At 35.8% G+C, this 19,613-nt stretch overlaps 1 protein-coding gene across 1 annotated transcript in view; it reads right to left on the bottom strand.

Annotated features, from left to right (window-relative positions):
- Positions 1–15,359: 15,359 nt before the first annotated feature.
- The window catches only part of UBE2K (ubiquitin conjugating enzyme E2 K), a 69,012-nt gene continuing 64,758 nt past the window's right edge, over positions 15,360–19,613 (bottom strand). The window contains exon 7 of the mRNA XM_045474987.1: positions 15,360–19,414. Coding sequence (XP_045330943.1) covers positions 19,340–19,414 — 75 coding nt within the window. The 3' untranslated portion in view covers positions 15,360–19,339. The remainder of the gene's footprint in view (positions 19,415–19,613) is intronic.

Below are 19,613 nucleotides of genomic sequence, written 5' to 3' on the forward strand. Positions count from 1 at the left end.
GAAGTTCTTGACAAATATTATGAGGCTAGTATGTCTAGAAGAGGGTGAGCAAGGGAGAGATGGGATAAACCTGGAGGAATAGTCAGAAGCAGAGCAGGCAGTAAGGTAACAAAGTGTAGTGGCCATGGTAAGAAAACAGATTTTATTCTAAATTTAGTTAAAATTCATTTTGAGCTGAAAGTATCACTTTAAAAAGATAACATTCTGGCTGCCACACGGCAGACGGACAATAGAAACTCAAGAGTGGAAGGATGGAGGATGTCTAATAGTCAAAGCAAATGTGAAAGTGGCTTGCTTAGGCAGGTAGCAACAGCAGTAGGTAGAAAACAGGACAGAACAGTTGTCTTTGAACACTGTGGGGGTTGGAGGCACCAAACCTATGGGTAGTTGAAAATTCACATATAACTTTTGACTTAATTTCTAGTAGCCAACTACTAACCAGAAGCCTCACAGATGACATAAACAGTTGATTAACAAATATTTTGTATGTTATATGTATTATAAACTATATTCTTATAATTAAGCTAGAGAAAAGGACGTTAAGAAAATCATAAGAGAAAATACATTTACAGTACCTGTACTGTATTAACTGGAAAAAAAAAATCCACAGAGTGGACCCACAGTTAGAAGCTGTGCTGTTCAAAGGTCAACTGCATACTTAAAGGTTGAGCTAATAAGAGCTGCTAATGAATATGGGCCATTAGGCAGAGATAGAAGTGAAGGATGATTTGGGGGGGGTGGTTGGCTTGAGCAACAGGGTAAATAATGATACCTTTCAAATACCTAAGGAAAGACAGAGGAAGCAGCAGTTTTGGGTGGAGGTGAAGAGAGTGCAAAGATTCTGTTTTTTTAAACCTAAGTTTGACATGTTCTGCACAGGGGTTAAAAGCATGGAGACGGTTGCATGAGTTCAAATCCTGGACTGGACAGGGTATGGAGCCTATAAAGGTTTCCTTTTTCTCTTTAAGATGGAGATATTACAAGTTTCCAGGTTGAAGTAAAAAGGGAGAAATAATGTAAGAGAAAAAGATGGGAGGAAAATCTGAAAACAGGTAAGACAGAAGATAGTATCTAATAGATGCCAGTAGACCACTACACTTGATAATGAAAAGATGCAGTGCTCCTTGCTTGTATCTCTCAATAATATAAGAAATTAGTTCAGGGGTGCCTGGGTGGCTCAGTTGGTTGAGCATCAGACTTAGGCTCAGGTCATGATCTAATGGTTTGTGAATTCAAGCCCTGCATTGCACTTGCTGCTGTCAGCACAGAGCCTGTTTTGGATCCTCTGTCCCCCTCTCTCTCTGCACCTCCCCCACTTGTGCTCTCTCAAAAAAAGAAAAAAAAAAAAAGTTAAAAAAATAAATTAGTTCATTAGCTGTGAGAAATTAGAAGTAGCTGTTGGAGATATGAAGCAAGTAAGTTGTACAATAGTCACATCGGAGAATGGAAAACTGAAATGATTAGGGAGATATAACATTGAAGCTAAGTGCTAAAAGCACACTTGAAAATAGTGGTTATCAGCTCACAGGGAGAACATTCAGCATAACTCTGTGTGTTTTTCTCCAGGTAAATTCTGCTATGTAGGTATAGCAATTGAGTAGGCAGACACATGAGACTTTGCAAAGAAGATGAGGAAGCAAGGGACAAGGAATAATTATGATGGTTCACAGAATCTAGGTTGGGTAAAGAAGGGTGAATAACAAGGAGTATACATGTCTAAACTTCAGGAATCTGGGCTGTGAAATTTAAAAAAGCTACTGAGAATTTTAAATTAACCATATCAATGATCACTTTTTTATCTTTTTTTAAATGTTTATTTTTGAGAGAGAGAGACAGAGTGTGAGCGGGGGAGGGTCAGAGAGAAGGAGACACAGAATCCATGAAGCAGGCTCCAGGCTCCGAGCTGTCAGCATAGAGCCTGACTCAGGGCTTGAACCTGTGAACCAGGTGAATCATGACCTGAGCTGAAGCTGGACGCTCAACCGGCTGAGCCACCCAGGTGCCCCAATCATCACTTTAGATGTAAATGGTCTAAACACACAAATTAAAAGAGATTGTAAGTAAAATCTTTAAAAAGGGTGGGGGGTGCCTAGCTGGTGCAGTCAGTGAAGTATGCAACTCTTGATCTCAGAGTTGTAAGTTCAAGCCCCACCCTAGGTGTAGAGATTACTTTAAAAAAAATCTTAAAAAAAAAAAAATATGAGTGCCTGGGTGGCTCAGCCAGTTTAAGCATCTGATTTCAGCTCAGGTCATAATCTCGCAGTCATGTGAGTTTGAGCCCCGTGTCAGGCTCTGTGCTGATAGTTCACAGCCTGAAGCCTGCTTCGGATTCTGTGTCTCCCTCTCTCTCTGCCCCTTCCTGACTCATGCTATCTCTGTCTCTGAAAAATCAATAAACCTTAAAAATTTTTTTTTTTTAAATAAAAAGATTGTTAGATTGGATTAAAAAGCAAGATCCAATTGTATATATGATAATTAGAAGAAATCTACTTTAAAAATAAAGACACAGTTATGTTAAAAGTAAAAGGATAAAGAGAAATATATCATGCAAACACTACCCAGAAGAAAGGTGGAGTATATAGTTAATTTCACATAAATAGACTTCAGAACTAGGAATACTATCAGAGACAAAGAGGGACATTAGAAAATGATAGATGTCAATTCTCCAACACAGGGCACCTAAATTAACTGAACTTCAATATACACAAGGCAAAAAGATGAAAAAAAAAAAAAGTATATAAAAAAATAAAACCATAAATATAATTGGAGAGGTCAACATTCTGCTCTCAGTAATTGATAAGTACGCAGGAAATCAGTATGGATAGAGATGACCTGAGAAATACCATCAACCAACTTGACCTACCTGACATTCAGAATATTCCACCCAAAAATGTCAGATTACATATTCTTTCCAAGTACACATGGAACACTTACCAATATGGACAATATTCTGGGCCATATGGCAAATCTTAACAAATTTAAGTAACAAAAATCTGAAAAACATGTTATCAGACTATAAGAGAACTAAATTATAAATCAATTATTAGAAATATTTAGAAAATCCCTAAATATCTGGTATTAAACAATAAACTAGTCCTTAGATCAAAGAGGAAGTCTCAAAAGAATTAAAAAACAATTTAGTCTGAAAGAAAATTAAATACAACATAGTAAGATTTGTGTGAGATAAATCTAAAGCAGTGCTTAGAGAAAAATTTTTAGCATTAAATGTTTACATGAGAAAAAAAAGATCTAAAATCAGCACCTGAAGTCTCCACCCTAAGAAAAATGAGCAAAAATTAAACCCAAAGCAAACAGAAGTAAACAATAAATATTAAAGGGAAATTAATGAAAGTTAAAAAAAAAATAGTAAAAAAAAATAAATGGAACCAAAAGCTGATTTTTTCATAAAGCAATGATTGATAAATCTCTAGTCAGAATGAGTAAGAAAAAAATGGAGAAGATATAAATTACCAATATCAGGAATGAAACAGGAGCTATCACTAGATATCCCACAGACATTAAAAGAACAATAAAGGAATACTACAGAAACATCTATACCCATATGGGAATGCAAGCTGGTGAGGCCACTCAGGAAAACAGTATGGAGTTTCCTCAAAAAACTAAAAATAGAACTACCCTACAACCCAGCAATTGCACTAGTAGGTATTTATCCAACGGATACAGGTATGCTGTTTTGCAGGGACACATGCACCCCAATGTTTATAGCAGCACTATCAACAATAGCCAAAGTATGGAAAGAGCCCAGATGTCCATCGATGGATGAAGAAGATGTGGGATATATATACAATGAAGTATTACCCAGCAATCAAAAAGAATGAAATCTTGCCATTTGCAACTACATGGATGATGGAACTGGAGGGTGTTACACTAAGTGAAATTAGAGAAAGACAAATATCATATGACTTCACTCATATGAGGACTTTAAGACACAGAACAGATGAACATAAGGGAAGGGAAGCAAAAATAATCTAAAAACAGGCAGGGGGTCAAAACATAAGAGACTCTTAAATATGGAGAACAGAGGGTTACTGGAGGGACTGTTGGAGGGGGGATGGGCTAAATGGGTAAGAGGCATTAAGGAATCTATTCCTGAAATCATTGCACTATATGCTAATTAATTTGGATACAAATTAAAAAAATAAAATTAAAATAAAAAAAAAAGAAATATCTATACCCATAGATTTAACATTCTGGATGAAATGGACCACTTCCTTGAAAAGCCCAAAATCTACTCAAAATGAAAGAGACAATCTGAATAGTTCTATATCTATTAAAAACACTGAATTTGTACCCAAAATCTTCCAAAAAAGAAAACCCCAGGTCCAGATGGTTTCACAGGCAAATTATATGAAACATTTAAAGAAATAATATGAGTATTACAAAATGTCTTCAAGAAATGAAACAGGAGGGAAAGTCTCTCAATTCATCTTATGAGACTATCACTAGCCAAACCAAAGACATTACAAGAAAACTACAGAGCAATATCCCTCATGAACACAGATGCAAAAACTCTCAACAAAATATATTAGCAACTTGTGGGAACCTGGGTGGCTCAGTCGGTTGAGCATCCAACTTTGGCTCAGGTCATGAGTTCAAGCCCCACACCAGGCTCGCTGTTGTCAGTGCAGAGCCCACTTTGGATCCCCTGTACCCTCCTCTCTCTCCCCCTCCTCTGCTCATGCTCTTTCAAAAATAAATAGACATTAAAAAAATATATTAGTAACTTGAACCCAACATCATATAACAAGGATAATATATCATGACCAAGTGGAGTTCATTCCAAGAATATGAGGCTAGTTCAAAATTTAAAAATTACATTAATTTCTTCTCTCAACGCTCATTCAACATTACACTGAGAACAATTAGGCGATCATAAACAGAATACAAGTTGGAAGATAAGTATAACTGTCTCTATTCAAAGATGACAGGATAAAACAAAAAAATATAAACACCAATTGAGGAGACTCTGGGGGAAAGAGTGGCCTCAGGAAGTAATAAAGATTCAATTTTGTTCCTGACAATTCTAAGAATTAGGGTATGGTGGAAGAAGGTGAAGAGAGGGCCAGTTAGTTAGACTGGGTTAGATCATGCAATAGCTTTACAGGGTTAAAAGTTTAGGTGTTGTCAAATAACCCTGAGTCTTGAATTGGGTGAATAAAGTAGACCAAGATCGAAAGTATGACTGAGGCAGGGTTCCTGAGTGGTTCAGTTGGTTGAGTTTCTGCCTCTTGATTTTGGCTCAGGTCATGATCCCAGGGTTGTGTGATCGAGCTTTGCATGGGGTTCCACATTGAGTCAAGATTCATTCTTTTTCTCTCTCTCCCGCTCTCACCTCTCTCTGTTGTTCAGGTGCATGTTCTCTCTCAAACACAGACACAGACACACACACACCATGATGGGATTAGGCCTTGAAGAGTCTTAGAAGTTTGAGTAATCAGTTAAGATTACAGCTTCCTCCTTGGGACTGGTTTTTTAAGCAGTTTGTTGTGATAAAGTGCGTGCCAGATGGTAGTGGTCTTAACATTATTAAAAGGAATGCTTGGGGGGCCCCTTAAAACCAAGAGAAAATTGGGGCACCTGGGTGGCTCAGTCGGTTAAGTGTCTGACTTTGGCTCAGGTCATAATCCCTGAGTTTGAGTCCAGTGTCGAGCTTTGTGCTGACAGCTGGCAGCCTGGAGCCTGCTTCAGATTCTGCCTCCCTCTCTCTGCCCCTCCCCTACTCATGCCTCTCTCAAAAATAAACAAAAAAAAAAAAAAAAAAAAAAAAAAAATTTTTTAACTTTGTAATCATTGAAAAAAAAATTTTTGAGAGCACAAGCAGGGGAGGGGCAGAGGGAAGCAAACTTCATGCCCAGCACAGAACCAGGCATGGGGCTCCATCTCATAACTGTGAGAGGAGGCCTGAGCCCAAATCAAGAGTTGGAGGCTTAACTGACTGAGCTACCCAAGCACCTCTGTAATCACTAAAATTTCTAAGAGCTCTTTGTTTTGTTTTTAACATCTATTTGAGAGAGAGAGGGGAGAATCCCAAGCAGGCTCTGCACTGTCCATGCAGAGCTATACACAGGGCTTGATCCCACCAAACATGAGATCATGACCTGAGCCTAAATCAAGAATTGGACATTTAACCAACTGAGCCACCCAGGCACCCCAAGTTTCTTTTTCATAGCATCCTGTTCGTTTTGGGTGGGTGCAATGAATTCTTCAACGTCAATACCTTGATTTCTGTTTTAACTTCTAAGTTATTTCCTCCAGGCTATTTTTTTTTTCTTTTCACATTGGCTTCTCTTTCATGTTGAAGGCTTTTCTCAAATTTTATCTTAGTTTCCTGCATATGATTAATAGACACTGAAAGATGATTGAGAGTACCGTGACTATAGTTTATTGAATGCCAGGCTTCTTCTTAAAATAATCCTGGAGGGAGGGGTGCCTGGCCCTCAGAAGAGCATGCGACTCTTACCTCAGGGTTGTGAGTTCAAGCCCCACGTTGGGTGTGGAGATTACTTAAAATCTTAGGGATGCCTTAAGATCCTTAAGCTCACGCTGTCTCTTGCTCTGCCCCCACCAAATGAAAGTTATATATCCTCATTTTCACTTAATTCCCATTTTTAGCCCCTTATCCAACTTATATCTTCACACAATGCCTAGTTCCTTCAAGGCCCATCCTTCTCCACAGTTCAAAGCTCTCTGTATTTTACCTAAGCTGTAGCTTTTTCCTTATATAGCTCTAGTGCATACCCATTTGGTTCCTACTTTGCAGGATTTTTATTCATTATTGAGTCTATCCTATTTTTCTCCATTGCTGTCAGCTTATATGTAGAATTATCTTGTATTCCTTTATATGTGGTCTTTAGGAGAAATGAGGGATAAATGTGCCAATCCATTTTAGTTTTAATCAGAAGTCAGCACTGAAATGCTAAAGGGAAATCAGATGTTCAATGTAGTTTTGAAAATAACTAAGATGTTTCTTAATAGGATGGTAAAATAAGAACATAGGTAGGGATGTGAGAAATGTCTAAGTTTGAAATCTGGTTCAGTTAGGTTACTATTCATTGAGTCCTGGTCTGTTGCCCATCCTGTTTCTTCAATTGTAAAATGAAAAGAATTTTTAAAAAGTACATCTTAAGAAGTATTCTAATTTCTTAAGAAATAATTAAGACTGCAAAATTCAAGTGAACAAGAGACCTGAAGAGAGAGGCATACCAATACAAATCAGCCCTTGAAAGGTTCCCAATCACAGTGTATCTTTTTTTTAATTTTCATTTATTAAAAAAATTTTTTAATGTTTATTTTTGAGAGACAAAGAGAGAGAACGAGAACACAGGCAGGGGACAGGCAGAGAGAGATGGAAGACACAGAATCTGAAGCAGACTCCAGGCTCTGAGCTGTCAGCAGAGAGCCCAGCACGGGGCTTGAACTCACAAACTGCAAGATCATGACCTGAGCCAAAGTCAGACACCTAACCAACTGAGCACCCCCCGGTGCCCGCCCCCATCACATCTTAAAAACCCACATTTCTTGCATGTTCACATTAAGTATTTTTAAACAAATTCATAAATTTCAGCAAGAGTGGGGTGACACTTTCACATATGTTAGTGTTACTATATATTAGTACATCACAGGAAAGTATTTTAGCAATAAAGCAAACCTCTGTAGATTGTCCTTAATTAAGGGGAAAAAAAAGAGTAGTTTGATACATTTTTTATTTTATCAAAGTAATAAGTATAGATTTTAAGTGAACTATTACTAAAAGATTTTTAAGGTAGGCTTCACTCCCAGTGCGGAGCCCAAAGTGACACGTGAACTTACGGCCCTGAGATCAAGATCTGAGATGAGATCAAGAGTCCGACGCTTAACCAACTATGCCACCCAGCAGCTCCTAAAAGATTCCTTTTTAAAGTTTATTCATTTACTTTTGAGAAAAAGAGAGCACGGGGTAGGGGCAGAGAGGGAGAGAGAGAACCCCAAGCAGGCTGCACACTGTCAGTGCAGAGCCTGATGCAGGGCTCGAACCCTTGAACCCTGGGATCATAACCGGAACGGAAATCAACAGTCAGACGTCCAACAAACTGAGCCATCCAGGTGCCCCCTGAAAGATTGTTAAAAAACACATGACTAGTAAAAGGCTGCAGAGTTTTGTTTTGGGGTAATGAAAATGGACTAGAATCGAGCTAACAGATGCCTGACTCTGAATATGCTAAAAACCACTGAACTGTGCATTTTAAATAGGTGAATAATATGGTATGTGATTACATCTCAGCAAGTCTGTTAAAAGCACACAGCATATCTTGACACACGTATCTCATTGCATTCTATAAAGACATTTTCAAAATAGTATGAAAACTTATACTACATTTGTATTCACTGATTTAAAACATAAAGACAGACCATTTCCTTTCTTCATGTCTTAGTATTTGACAACTCTGATATAATAGTTTACATTAGGACTATATGGTTATTGATTGCCAAAAGACCATACCTTTTTTACATTTTTTTCTTTTTGATTACTTTTCTATGTACCCAATATTGTTAATTTTTTCCTTGCATTCCAGTTAATTGCAATGTAATTTTATACATGGTAAAAATATATTAGATAATATATCATCTCCTTTCATTTTGTTGATCTTCTCCAGACTATTTCATCCTTCTGGTCCTCTATGTATTGGAATGGCTGCTTAGGCTTGCTGCACAGCTGACATTCTGGATTTCTCTTCACTCATTCCAGACATAACCAGCTCCTATGTTGTAGCTGTCTTTCTTTTGTATGGCTTACTCCTCCATTTTGGCGAGTGTATCATTTAGGTGCTTCCCAGGAAAAAGATAATGAAAGACGAAAATGTTTTGAGACCTTGAATATATGAAAGTATCTTTAGTCTACAGACACCTCAGCTGGGAATACTTAGAAATAATTTTGACTCGGGTGCCTTGGTAGCTCAGTTGGGCATCTTGATTTCAGCTCAGGTCATGATCTCATGGTTTGAATTTAAGCCCAAAGTCCTGCTCTGCACTGACAGCACAGAGCCTGCTTGTGATGGTCTTCTCTACCCTTACCCTCTTCACTCTCAAAATAAATATTAAAAAATAATAATTTTGACTCAAAACTTCTAAGTCACTGCTTCATTGTCCTAGCTTCCCGTATCATTAAGAAACGATGAAATTCTTATACCCAATTCCATTTTTTGGGTTGTCTCATTTTCCTAATGTTCTGAAACAAAATATGTCCTGCTGTGGGTGTTTTTTCATTCATTGTGTGGGGTGTGCAGTAGGCTTTTTCAAAGTAGAGAGGAGTGTCCTTAAATGGCAGAGAGAGAGAGAGAGAGAGAGAGAATCCCAACAGGTTCCACACTGTCAGCGCAGAGCCCAGCGTAGAGCTCAAACGGTGAGTTCATGACCTGAGCTGAAGTCAGACATATAACCACTGAGCCACCCAGGAGCACCTCCCTGATTATTTTTTTAATACTTTGCCTCATTCCATTTTAAGAAGTCCCATTAGCCAGATGTTGAACCTTCTGGTCTTGTAATTTCAAACATTCTGTATTTTAAAATTTTTATTATACTCCTTAAACTTCAAATGTTTTAACTAAATTTTATGTGAACTATAATTTACAAAATCTATATAAAGCATTCTGTACTTTTCTCATGGATGCAGTATCTTATCTTTGAAGACAGTTATATTTTCAGATTTTCTTCTCCCTGTATTGATCCTGTTTTGGTCTTGGTCATTACTGGTGGAGCAATCTTCAAAAATCTGGTGATTCTTGAGGGGTGGCTCGGTCAGTTAAGCATCGGACTTCGGCTCAGGTCATTATCTCACGGTTCACGAGTTCCAGTCCCATGTCAGGCTCTGTGCTGACATACTGGAGCATGGAGTGTGCTTCAGATTCTGTGTCTCCTTCTTTCTCTCAAAAATGTTAAAAAAAAATTTTTTTTTTAATCTGGTAATTCTTGAGTTTGTTCATACTTTGAGGTTCACTGGGTAGGGAACTTTGCTTTCTCATTGGAAAATCTCCAAATGTCTGAATCTCTTTGAAGGTCTTTTCTCTGGGATGATGGAATTTCTATAGAAAAGGATCCTGTCTCCTTTTCCCTGAGACTTAACTGTCAGCATTCTAGAAACCAGGAATCTACCATCCAAGTATACAGAATTTTAATTGATCTCCATTTCCAATCTATAACAGTATCTCAATCTGAAGACTTGTTTTAAATTCTCAAGAGTACTTCTACTTCCATGGTAAGGATAGAGTAGTAACCTAGCTACTTACCTTACTGGGTAGAAGGAAATACATTGTCAACCAATCCCCACTCCCAGCCCAACATTTCATACCCACATTCTCCAAGGTCTGTTTTCTCCTAGCTCTAGGTCTTTGAGTCTTAAGGAACAAATCATCTTGCTTTTAAAATAAACACTCCTGTAGACAATTAGGTTTGAACTACATGTGCTCTACTACTAAATCAGTTTCTACTCCTGTCTGCTTTCCATCTTCCAAAAGTATTCTGGCATTGTTTTCTTTTCCATGCTTCGTCTCTATAGATTACTACTTTTAAAAATATGTCATTTCAGTTCAGTTTTAGGAGGAAGCTAGTATTAAAGCATTTGTGGTACTCATCATGTTTTTAATCAGAAGCCCATGCAGCATAATGTGTAACAGAGAAAAATCCAAAACAATCTACACCTCTAGTAGGGTAACTGGTATGTAAAATATGATAACCCTACTCAATGGCTTACCTATAGCCATTTAAAATATTTACATAAAAAATTTTTAAAGAGCTGTGATGTTTTAAAAAGCTGAATATTGACAAGTATTGGCTTAGTTGTATAAAAACAGTACATTAAAGAATACTCCAGAATATTAAGTAAATTCTAGGAAATAGGATTAGGACTTAATTTAAGTCTAAGTTTCCTGAATGAGCATATTTTTATCATACACACACAAAATGCTTTTAAAATAAAACAAGAAAGATTTTGGCTAGAAAACCCATATTCTCAGTCTGACAATGCCTGTCATCATGTTACCTCTGGACAAGTGCTCGTTTTTTTTGTTATCTCTAATTCGAAAGGCTGCAGAATTTTCAGACCAATTTTCATATTAATGATGTAAGCCAGACCTAAACTGTCAGAGTTAAAGACTAAAGAAAAGGTCAAGGAAGCAAACTATTCAGGAAGCAGCATTTGTTAAGTATGACAGAAAGTGAAATAGGCAGAAGAGAAAAAAAAAAAAAAAGCATAAACAGTTTAATGGAAAGAGGTATTGGGAAAAAGAACTGCTGGGTGATGTAAAAAATCTAAATAAGACCTATGGAAAGTAATAAAGAGTATAAGGAGTTATGTCTGGAAAAAGAAGCAGCTCCTCAAAGGCCCAGTGAACAAAGTATTAATCTACTGAATTAAGCTGAGAGTTGGTGATAGAAGGTTGGAAGGGCAACGTGGGCACATTAAAAAGGATTACCATTTAGGGATAAGGTTTTTGGTTGCAGTCCCTACATGGATGTCTTCCCTCCCACACAGCACTCTTTTCCCTTCCTACCCTGCCCTTCTCAGGTTTAAAACCTTGATCTTTGTGCCTTTTCATCATTTTGCCTTTCCTTCCTTTCATAATCTTTTCCTTCTATCTTCACCTTCTAATTATTACCTCAATCTAGATATAACTTCCTTGTTTTCAGTTTACTTTTTCTTTAACTCTACATCAGTTTCAAAGCAATTTCTATTCGAGTAGGTGCCCCTCACCTATACATATCCTGCCCCCAAAGTCACCCTACTTTCTCAATGCTTTCATGTATGCAACAGTCCTCCCTCAACCTAAATTCCATTACAGATATTCCTCAATTTACAATGGAGTTATGTACCATTAAAACAATAGTAAGCTGAAAATATCATAAATTGAAAATGCACTTAATATACCTAACATTACAGCTTAGCCTATTTTAAACATTCTCAAAACACTTACATTGGCCTACAGTTGGGCCAAATAATTTAACACAAAGTCAATTTTATAATGAAGTGAATACTTCATGTAATTTATTGAATACTGCACTAACCGTAAAAAACAGGATGGCTATATGTGTGCAGAAAGGTTCTAAGTGTATCATTATTTACCCTCATAATCATGTGGCTGACATCTGCAGATCACTTCTACTGCCCAGCATTGTAAGAGAATATCATACTGCATACTACTAACCCAGGAAAAGACCAAAATCCAAAGTATAGCTTCTAATGAATGCATATTGCTTTTGCACACCACCATAAAGTTAAAAAAAAAAAAAGTAAATCAAACCATTCTAAGTCAGGGACCATCTGTACTAAATGAAGGTAAAGGTTAGGGACAAAGATAGGGAGGTCAAGAGATAGTAGGTATAATTGATGGCACAGAAATATAATTAACTTAGTGTTAACAACAAAGCCTAGAGTTACTTACAGAGAGGTGAGTACATTGCTTAGGTAAAATAAAAACAAAAACCGGAAACATTTAGTGGCTTCTAATGCTGGCTCAGCTGGAAGAGCATGCAACTCTTGATCTTGGAGTCCTGAGTTCGAGCCCCACTTTGGGGGTAGAGGTTCCTTAAGTAAACTTAAAAATACATATTTAAAAAAACCCACCAAAACATTTAAAAGCTATGGTCTCAATGGATTAGTACTACAGGTAGGAAAAGGATTATAGATTTTCCACTATGAACTCTTCCCTACTGATGGTTGTTAAAAATACACATTTATCATTTGGAAAACATTTTTAAAGGAAAATCAACCATGCTAATTACTATTACCCTGAATTCATTTTTTCTTTTATGGGGGTTGGGGTGGGGGAGAAGTAAGTCCTATCCCCAGTGTAGGGCTTGTACTCACAACCCCATGATCAAGAGCCGCATGCTCTACCAACTGAGCCAGCAAGGCACTCCAAATTCGTTCCTTTATAAAAAATGTTGCCTTCTGACTACTTCTGTGCCATGACATCTTAAGGCTGACCTGAAAGGAGCTACAGCTCTCCTCATATACACAGAAGTATGACATACAACTATAGAAGTAACTGAGGTGGAATAAAATATTAAAATAAAAAAATGGAATGAAATAGTTTTTAGGGTCAATTAGATTTTATGGTTTAAAAAGGTCATTTTTTATGGGTTTGATAAACAAAGAATGCTATTTTCTTACTCCAAAAACAGAAAAAAAAGTATGTTTGGTACATGTAAAGCAACATCAGGAGTCATGGAACCTTAATTACGGTTGAAATTAGTTTACCAAAACATTGTTTAATTCATACCATTGGTTTGACTGGTTTGGGTACACTTTCCTTGAAGACCTTACTCCCACCTGAACTGGTTTTCCTTTTCATGCTTGCAAATGATCCCTCCATATTTCCTATTTTTAAGGAAAACAAGAATAGCATTACAGGTCTTAAAATGCTACCAAGTTTAGTAGGGACATATAAATAACAGTATGATGGGTTTACAACAAAACCCCCATGTCTCTGGGTATCTAACTCATTTAATTACATATATATATAAAGGAATGAGACCGTAAGGTCACCCTTTCTCCTTAAAATTCTAGAATTCTATATTGTTAGAAGAATATCGGTGCAATGCCAATGTCATTACTCTTGCTCCTCAATATTGCTCAAGACACAAAGGTCACTCATCTAATGCAAATAATAATGTGTACCAAAAGGAATATATAGATCTCACATATTAAAAATGAACTGAGGAACAAATACAATAACTCAACAACTCTATGTTAGCGGTGTATGTGAAGAAAAGACACTGCTAGCTGCCCTTCAATCAAGGTAGGTATATTCTGCATATGCAGCAAAGCTTTTATGCTGTAAATGAGAAACACAGTATTTGGTATATTAGCTGTAAGAATTAAAATATACTTTGGGTTTCTCCAATGTCCAGTTTTATAGTACTTGTCTTGCTTTACCTATGTATACTTTAAAAAAGGCTCTACAAATATTGTACAGAGTATTTAAACAGCTTGGCTTTCTTGACCTTGGTTCTGTATCTAATTAAAAGATAATTTACAATAGGAAGATTAAATAGAGTTAAGTTGTGCTTTAATGTATTTTTACTGAAATTAAATGGGGTAAATTGAACATTACATAAATCCATGAGCAGATACATTACTGTGGGATATACTTCTAAAAGGGATCAGTAAATTTCATGCTTTTCACTGAAAATCTTTAAACCTGACTGACCATCCTTTGCTAGGGATGGGTATGAGAGCTCACTTGAATTCCATCTGTTATTCTTGATTTATTATGTAAAGATTCAGCTTGCTCCATGAAAAGAGGACTTCATGCTGGTATTCCAGCCAGGAGCAATTCCATCTCCAGGCTACAGAAAAGTCATAGGTCTGCTGAAAGCTGGTTATGAATGCCCTAGAGACATAAAGTAACAATCAGATTCGCCCTGTGAAAGAACTAGTACAAACCCTAACCAACATAGCCTCTCTTAATTATCAGAATTGGAGGTAGGGGGTAATCCAAGGATAGTAACCCAGGACTTTCTGAAACAATTCAGTTTTTTCCATGGTAACAGGCACCCTCATTTCCAGAATGATTTCTGTGTATATATAAAAAAAGAATAAACATTACTTTCAGTACAGATTCATTCTGGATTACTCTAAATTTTGGATTTGAACCTAACCAATGTTCTATTTTCAAATAAATAACTTTAGAATTCAACAGTTTCAATGCAGTTTTAAATTCAAAGACCCAATATAATTTATTCCACTTATCATCATATGCTCATCACTATGAACTTTGTCTAAGAGACCTATCTACTTGGTTCTTTTCTTGCTCAAAGCAATGTGGAAGCTTAACTGCCTATCCCTAAGAGGAGTACCCAGAAAGAAGATATAACCATTTTCAGGGGAAAACATGCATGCATTTATTTTTAAGAATTCCCAGTAAGGGGGAAAAAAAATTCAACATCTTTAAAAATGTGTTTATTTTTTAAAAAATCAGTTGTGTACAAAAGTGTTTCGTAGCTTTTAATTCTCAAGACAAATACCCGACCCTCCACCCATAACCCACCCTGTTTCAATGGTCTTTCTGGTTAACCCACCCATTTTCCCCTTACAGGAAGTTAATGGCTCAGAATAGACCCTCCTACAGAATTTATCATCACTAACAGATTGTTTAGAATAGAGATCTAGAGAAGCTAACAAGCAAGGTTCTTTCTCAGTGAGGTTAATGAGAATCCCTATAATGGCAGTAGACTTCCAGCAGACACCACAACAAAGCACCATCAATTGCTGAAAGCTAAAAAATAGATATTTTCAATAGTATTTCATTTTCTATTGGAAAAGTCTTTAAATTACATTAAATAAGTCTCTTTCCCCCCAAAGAAATAGTCTAGCTTTTATTATGATGCCTGTAAAAAGTAGGTAACAGCAAGCACACAAGGATCGTTTAACAGCACAGTGCAATGATTTGTATTCACTCACCCCCTAGAACCAAACTGATAAACTGTGCCACACCTGATTATATATAGCAGCATGGTTGAAATAACCAAGCAAAAGGTGACACATTCACAACTTACATTTAGGTGATCACAGGTTTATGAGGGTAGATCAGTCCAATAAAGTAGTAACAGAACAAACAGGACAAGGGAGATACTAACATTCCCCTATCCCTATGCCACAAGATTTTTGATCCATATTGCAACAGTGCAAACAGAACATGTGACATTATGTGTTAGACACTGCAGAAAAGTAACATTTGAGAAAAAGGCCATTTATCAGTAAGTACTTCAAATTGCCTTCTTCCCCAGTGATAGCAAACAGTTGATGTTAAGCATTTATTTTAAACTGGTACTAAAGGAATGGAAATGCAAATTTTTTAAATCAATGGTTTGTACCCTGGAATTGAAATTTCTTGAACTAGAAAAAGTGATTAATACAACATCATTTTCTAAAGTCCATGAAATAAAATTAACTGTAAACAGCTTCCTTTTTCACATCCAAACATTGATTCCATCTTTGTACAAGAAAGTATACCTGGCTCCAACCCTTCCGTGCCTGAATCCATCTTAAATCTTTAAAACAATAAAAATGCTTTATTGTATTCCTATAATTTCCTGTATTGTGGAATCATAATCATACCCCTATTGCAGAGTTTTAAAAGCTCAAAATCAGGCATACACTTATAGCCAAGATCTGCTTTTTCACATCGATAAACTTATTAATAAGCAGCCTAAATAGTAACACAATATGTTGTATTCTGTAGTGCATAAAATAAGCAATATCCAGTTTAAATGCCAATTCTTTCTTAGAGTTACTTTAAAAAAATTATTTTTGCATAGTTTTAAGCGCCACCAACAATCACAAATGTGAAATACTTCCAAAAAGAAAAAAAGTCAGTCTTAGGTTCATTTCATAGATTACTCTCCTCAAAAGCAAAATACTCAGAATCCAAACATATACATACTTTTATGTGTTATGCGTTTAAGTAAACCACAGTCACAATTCCAAATATTTTGGGTAGCCAACTCAGAATCTAATTTAGTACAAAGTTCCTCAAATATTTATAAACCATCTACTGTATATTTATTTGGGTGACAAATTGCTATTCATTCATTCAGTAATCTGTAGTGAAATACTATACAAGTATTTGTCCTTTTAAAAGTCGGGCACATACCCAGGAAATAGACCCAATTATAATAAAAGCCTACTAGATTATCAGTGACCTCTAGCAAATCTGCCTGCTCTAAATGAGATACTATTTTATATATATAAATATTCTTGACTATGTACAAGGATATATATATATTCTTGTACATAGTTTATATATTTATATATAAATTTATATATATATATAAATTTATATATATATATAAATTTATATATATATATTTAACCATAATTTTTGAGGCCTTTACAACCGACGAATCACAAAAAACTGAGAATTATAAAAATAATTTCTACCAGGGTACCTTTCCCCTAGACCTGCACTTTCAGTGTCCTTTTCCTAAACATGTAAGACCAAAGGAAAAAAAGCAATTGCCTTAATTTCTATGTTTGGGGAAATACATCTATCTGTAGAGAAATAAAAAAGAAGAAGGGCAGTGGGAAATACATCAGAAAGAGGAATTATCACATTTAATGTAAATGAGGTAAATAAATTTTTGAAATGAAAACTGCATTATGGAGAACCTCTCATACCAAGTATTGTACTTTTCAATTTCCTGGGCACTGAGTAGTTAGGAGGAGTAGATGGGGTTAATATGCATAAAAATCAAAGGCAAGGTATAAAGGTATAGCTGCCTCCAAAAGCTAAGTATGTAATGCTTGACTTTAGTAATCTCTGAGTTCGTTCTTTTGTCTAACCACAGGAGAATTAAATATACCCTGATAATACAGGCAAATAGTAAATTGGGTAGATGTGTTTGATATTAAAAATAATCCAAGTATTACCAAGCCACCCTCCACTTAAAAAAAAAAAAAAAAGTTAATTCTAACCAACAGTAGAACAAAACTGTTCACATTTTCACACAATCCCAACCTTACTTCAAAATATAAAGTACAAGGTTTTAGCTATTTAAAATAAATAAAGAAAAATCTTATTTCCTTTGGCATCTTAGAAAGTAACTAAACTATAACAATTAAAGGAGGTGATTGTATAAAGGAATTTATACTTAAGCAAACACATAGGGGAAAAAAACATACCAACTTGTGTTTAGTATGCAATAATATCAACTACAAGAGCTTACTATTAATTAGGAAAGCCTTACAAGTTTTTGGAAGAACCTTCACATCTTTAACATTACAATATATTTAATAATGGTTCTTTTATTGCTTCTAAGATTATTGAGAAGTCAAATGAAATTATGCTGAATTTATGGTTCAAAATTATTTTGCAAACACTTAACGATTGTAATTTAGGATAAATAACACTTGAAGAAAGCAAACCTTTTATAATATGACTTTCAATATACAGCCTTACTTTAATTCATTCTCATTCCATTACATTTTTGTTATTTTGCATTGGTCCTGAAAATTTAATAAGAACTGTGTTTCTATGTATAGAACTGACTGCATAAGTCCATTTCAGTCTTCATAAAATGGTCACATTAGTGTTTGAGCTTGCAAAACTAATAATTTTCAAACTTTTGAACTTAGAATGAAATGTAACTTTAATACGAATAGAAAGTCTGACTATGTACAAGAAAAGGTAAAGTTTTCAATTCTCATATTATCAGAAACATCATAAAGAAAGCTAGATTTATAACACACTTCTATTCCTATGTGTATGTGAAGTATGTACAGTAAAACACCACACAGCTTTCATGTGTCAATAGGGGTAAATGCAAGCAAGAGTGACTTTTAAAGTACCTGATAAAGCAATCTCTATAAAGCCAAAATTAGGCTAAAAAACTGCAAATAGTTGATTGCATCCTTGGAAGAGCTCAAAGAAAATTTCATCAGTTTAAAAATAGAAAGATGTCAAATTCACTGAAAAACTAAGTTGGGTTCTTTCATTAAATCTTGGGAATACTGCAACATCAAATATTTGCTGTTTCTGCAAGAGGAACAAAATTGGCAGCTCCATTTTTACGTTATTACTCACATAGGAAAGTTTTAGGAGTGGAGAACTGTAACAAAACATTCCAAATGGACGACCTAAAAATGGAGCAAGGGGTAATGCCCCGCGGCATTATTTCCCCAACAAATACAGAATACAAATTTACCATCAGAATATTAGCTGTGTGTGGTAAGAGGGGGAAAAATAGATATGGTGTCCCAGTCTGTGGACAAGGACAAAAAGGCTCTGAATAGGTCACCATCTTCAATTCTGGATAAATCTCATATTTAAGAATTCTCAAATGCTTAAAATGGTGGTCTTTTCAGCTACCCATCCTAAGAAGTCAAGTACAAGCATGCAAGTAAATTCACAGGCACAGAGGATCCATGTTAAAAACAGTTAAGGTAGCTGTGATGCAACACCAACAATTTGAATGGCCCTGACACACTCAAAATATTATCTTAATTATTCAACGAAATCCTGAAGCAAACTCTTGCTAGTCTTGGTACACTGCTAAACACTAAAGTAGCATGTTTTTTTCCATGGTTTCAGCTTAGCTCAAAGAATTTTTACACTATTAAGAAAAAAATTAAAGTATTTCCCCTTTTTAAATTTACACAGACGTTTAATTAGCTTTATTTACAGAGCAGGGATTTTTTTTTTCAGTCTCCAATGGTGCCTAGATAACATCATTAGGCAAGAATGCCAGTTTAAAAGAAATCTATGCAGAATCCTAAAAATAACAGATGTTGATGCTCCTCAAGAAAGGGCAAGCTTGACTATATCAGCAGCTCTTTCTCTATGCCTCAGTTACTCAGAAGCAATTCTGTTGCAGTCTCTACATCCCATGATTTTGAAGACAAGGCCACTATTACTGCATTCTGTAGAGAAGAAAAGGGGACACAAAAAAAATCAAATCTCAAGAAAATATTTTTAAAATACTGAATCATGCACTATCTTTATATTGAGAAATCACACCTTGTTTTCTTTTTTTTTTTTTAAGTTGCCTGGCATTTGTAGTGCATAAAAAACTCCTAAACCAATGACTGGAATTAGCAAAGGGAAAAGAAAAATCACTGA

This window comes from Leopardus geoffroyi, chromosome B1 (assembly GCF_018350155.1).
Source record: "Leopardus geoffroyi isolate Oge1 chromosome B1, O.geoffroyi_Oge1_pat1.0, whole genome shotgun sequence".
Lineage (NCBI taxonomy): Eukaryota > Metazoa > Chordata > Mammalia > Carnivora > Felidae > Leopardus > Leopardus geoffroyi.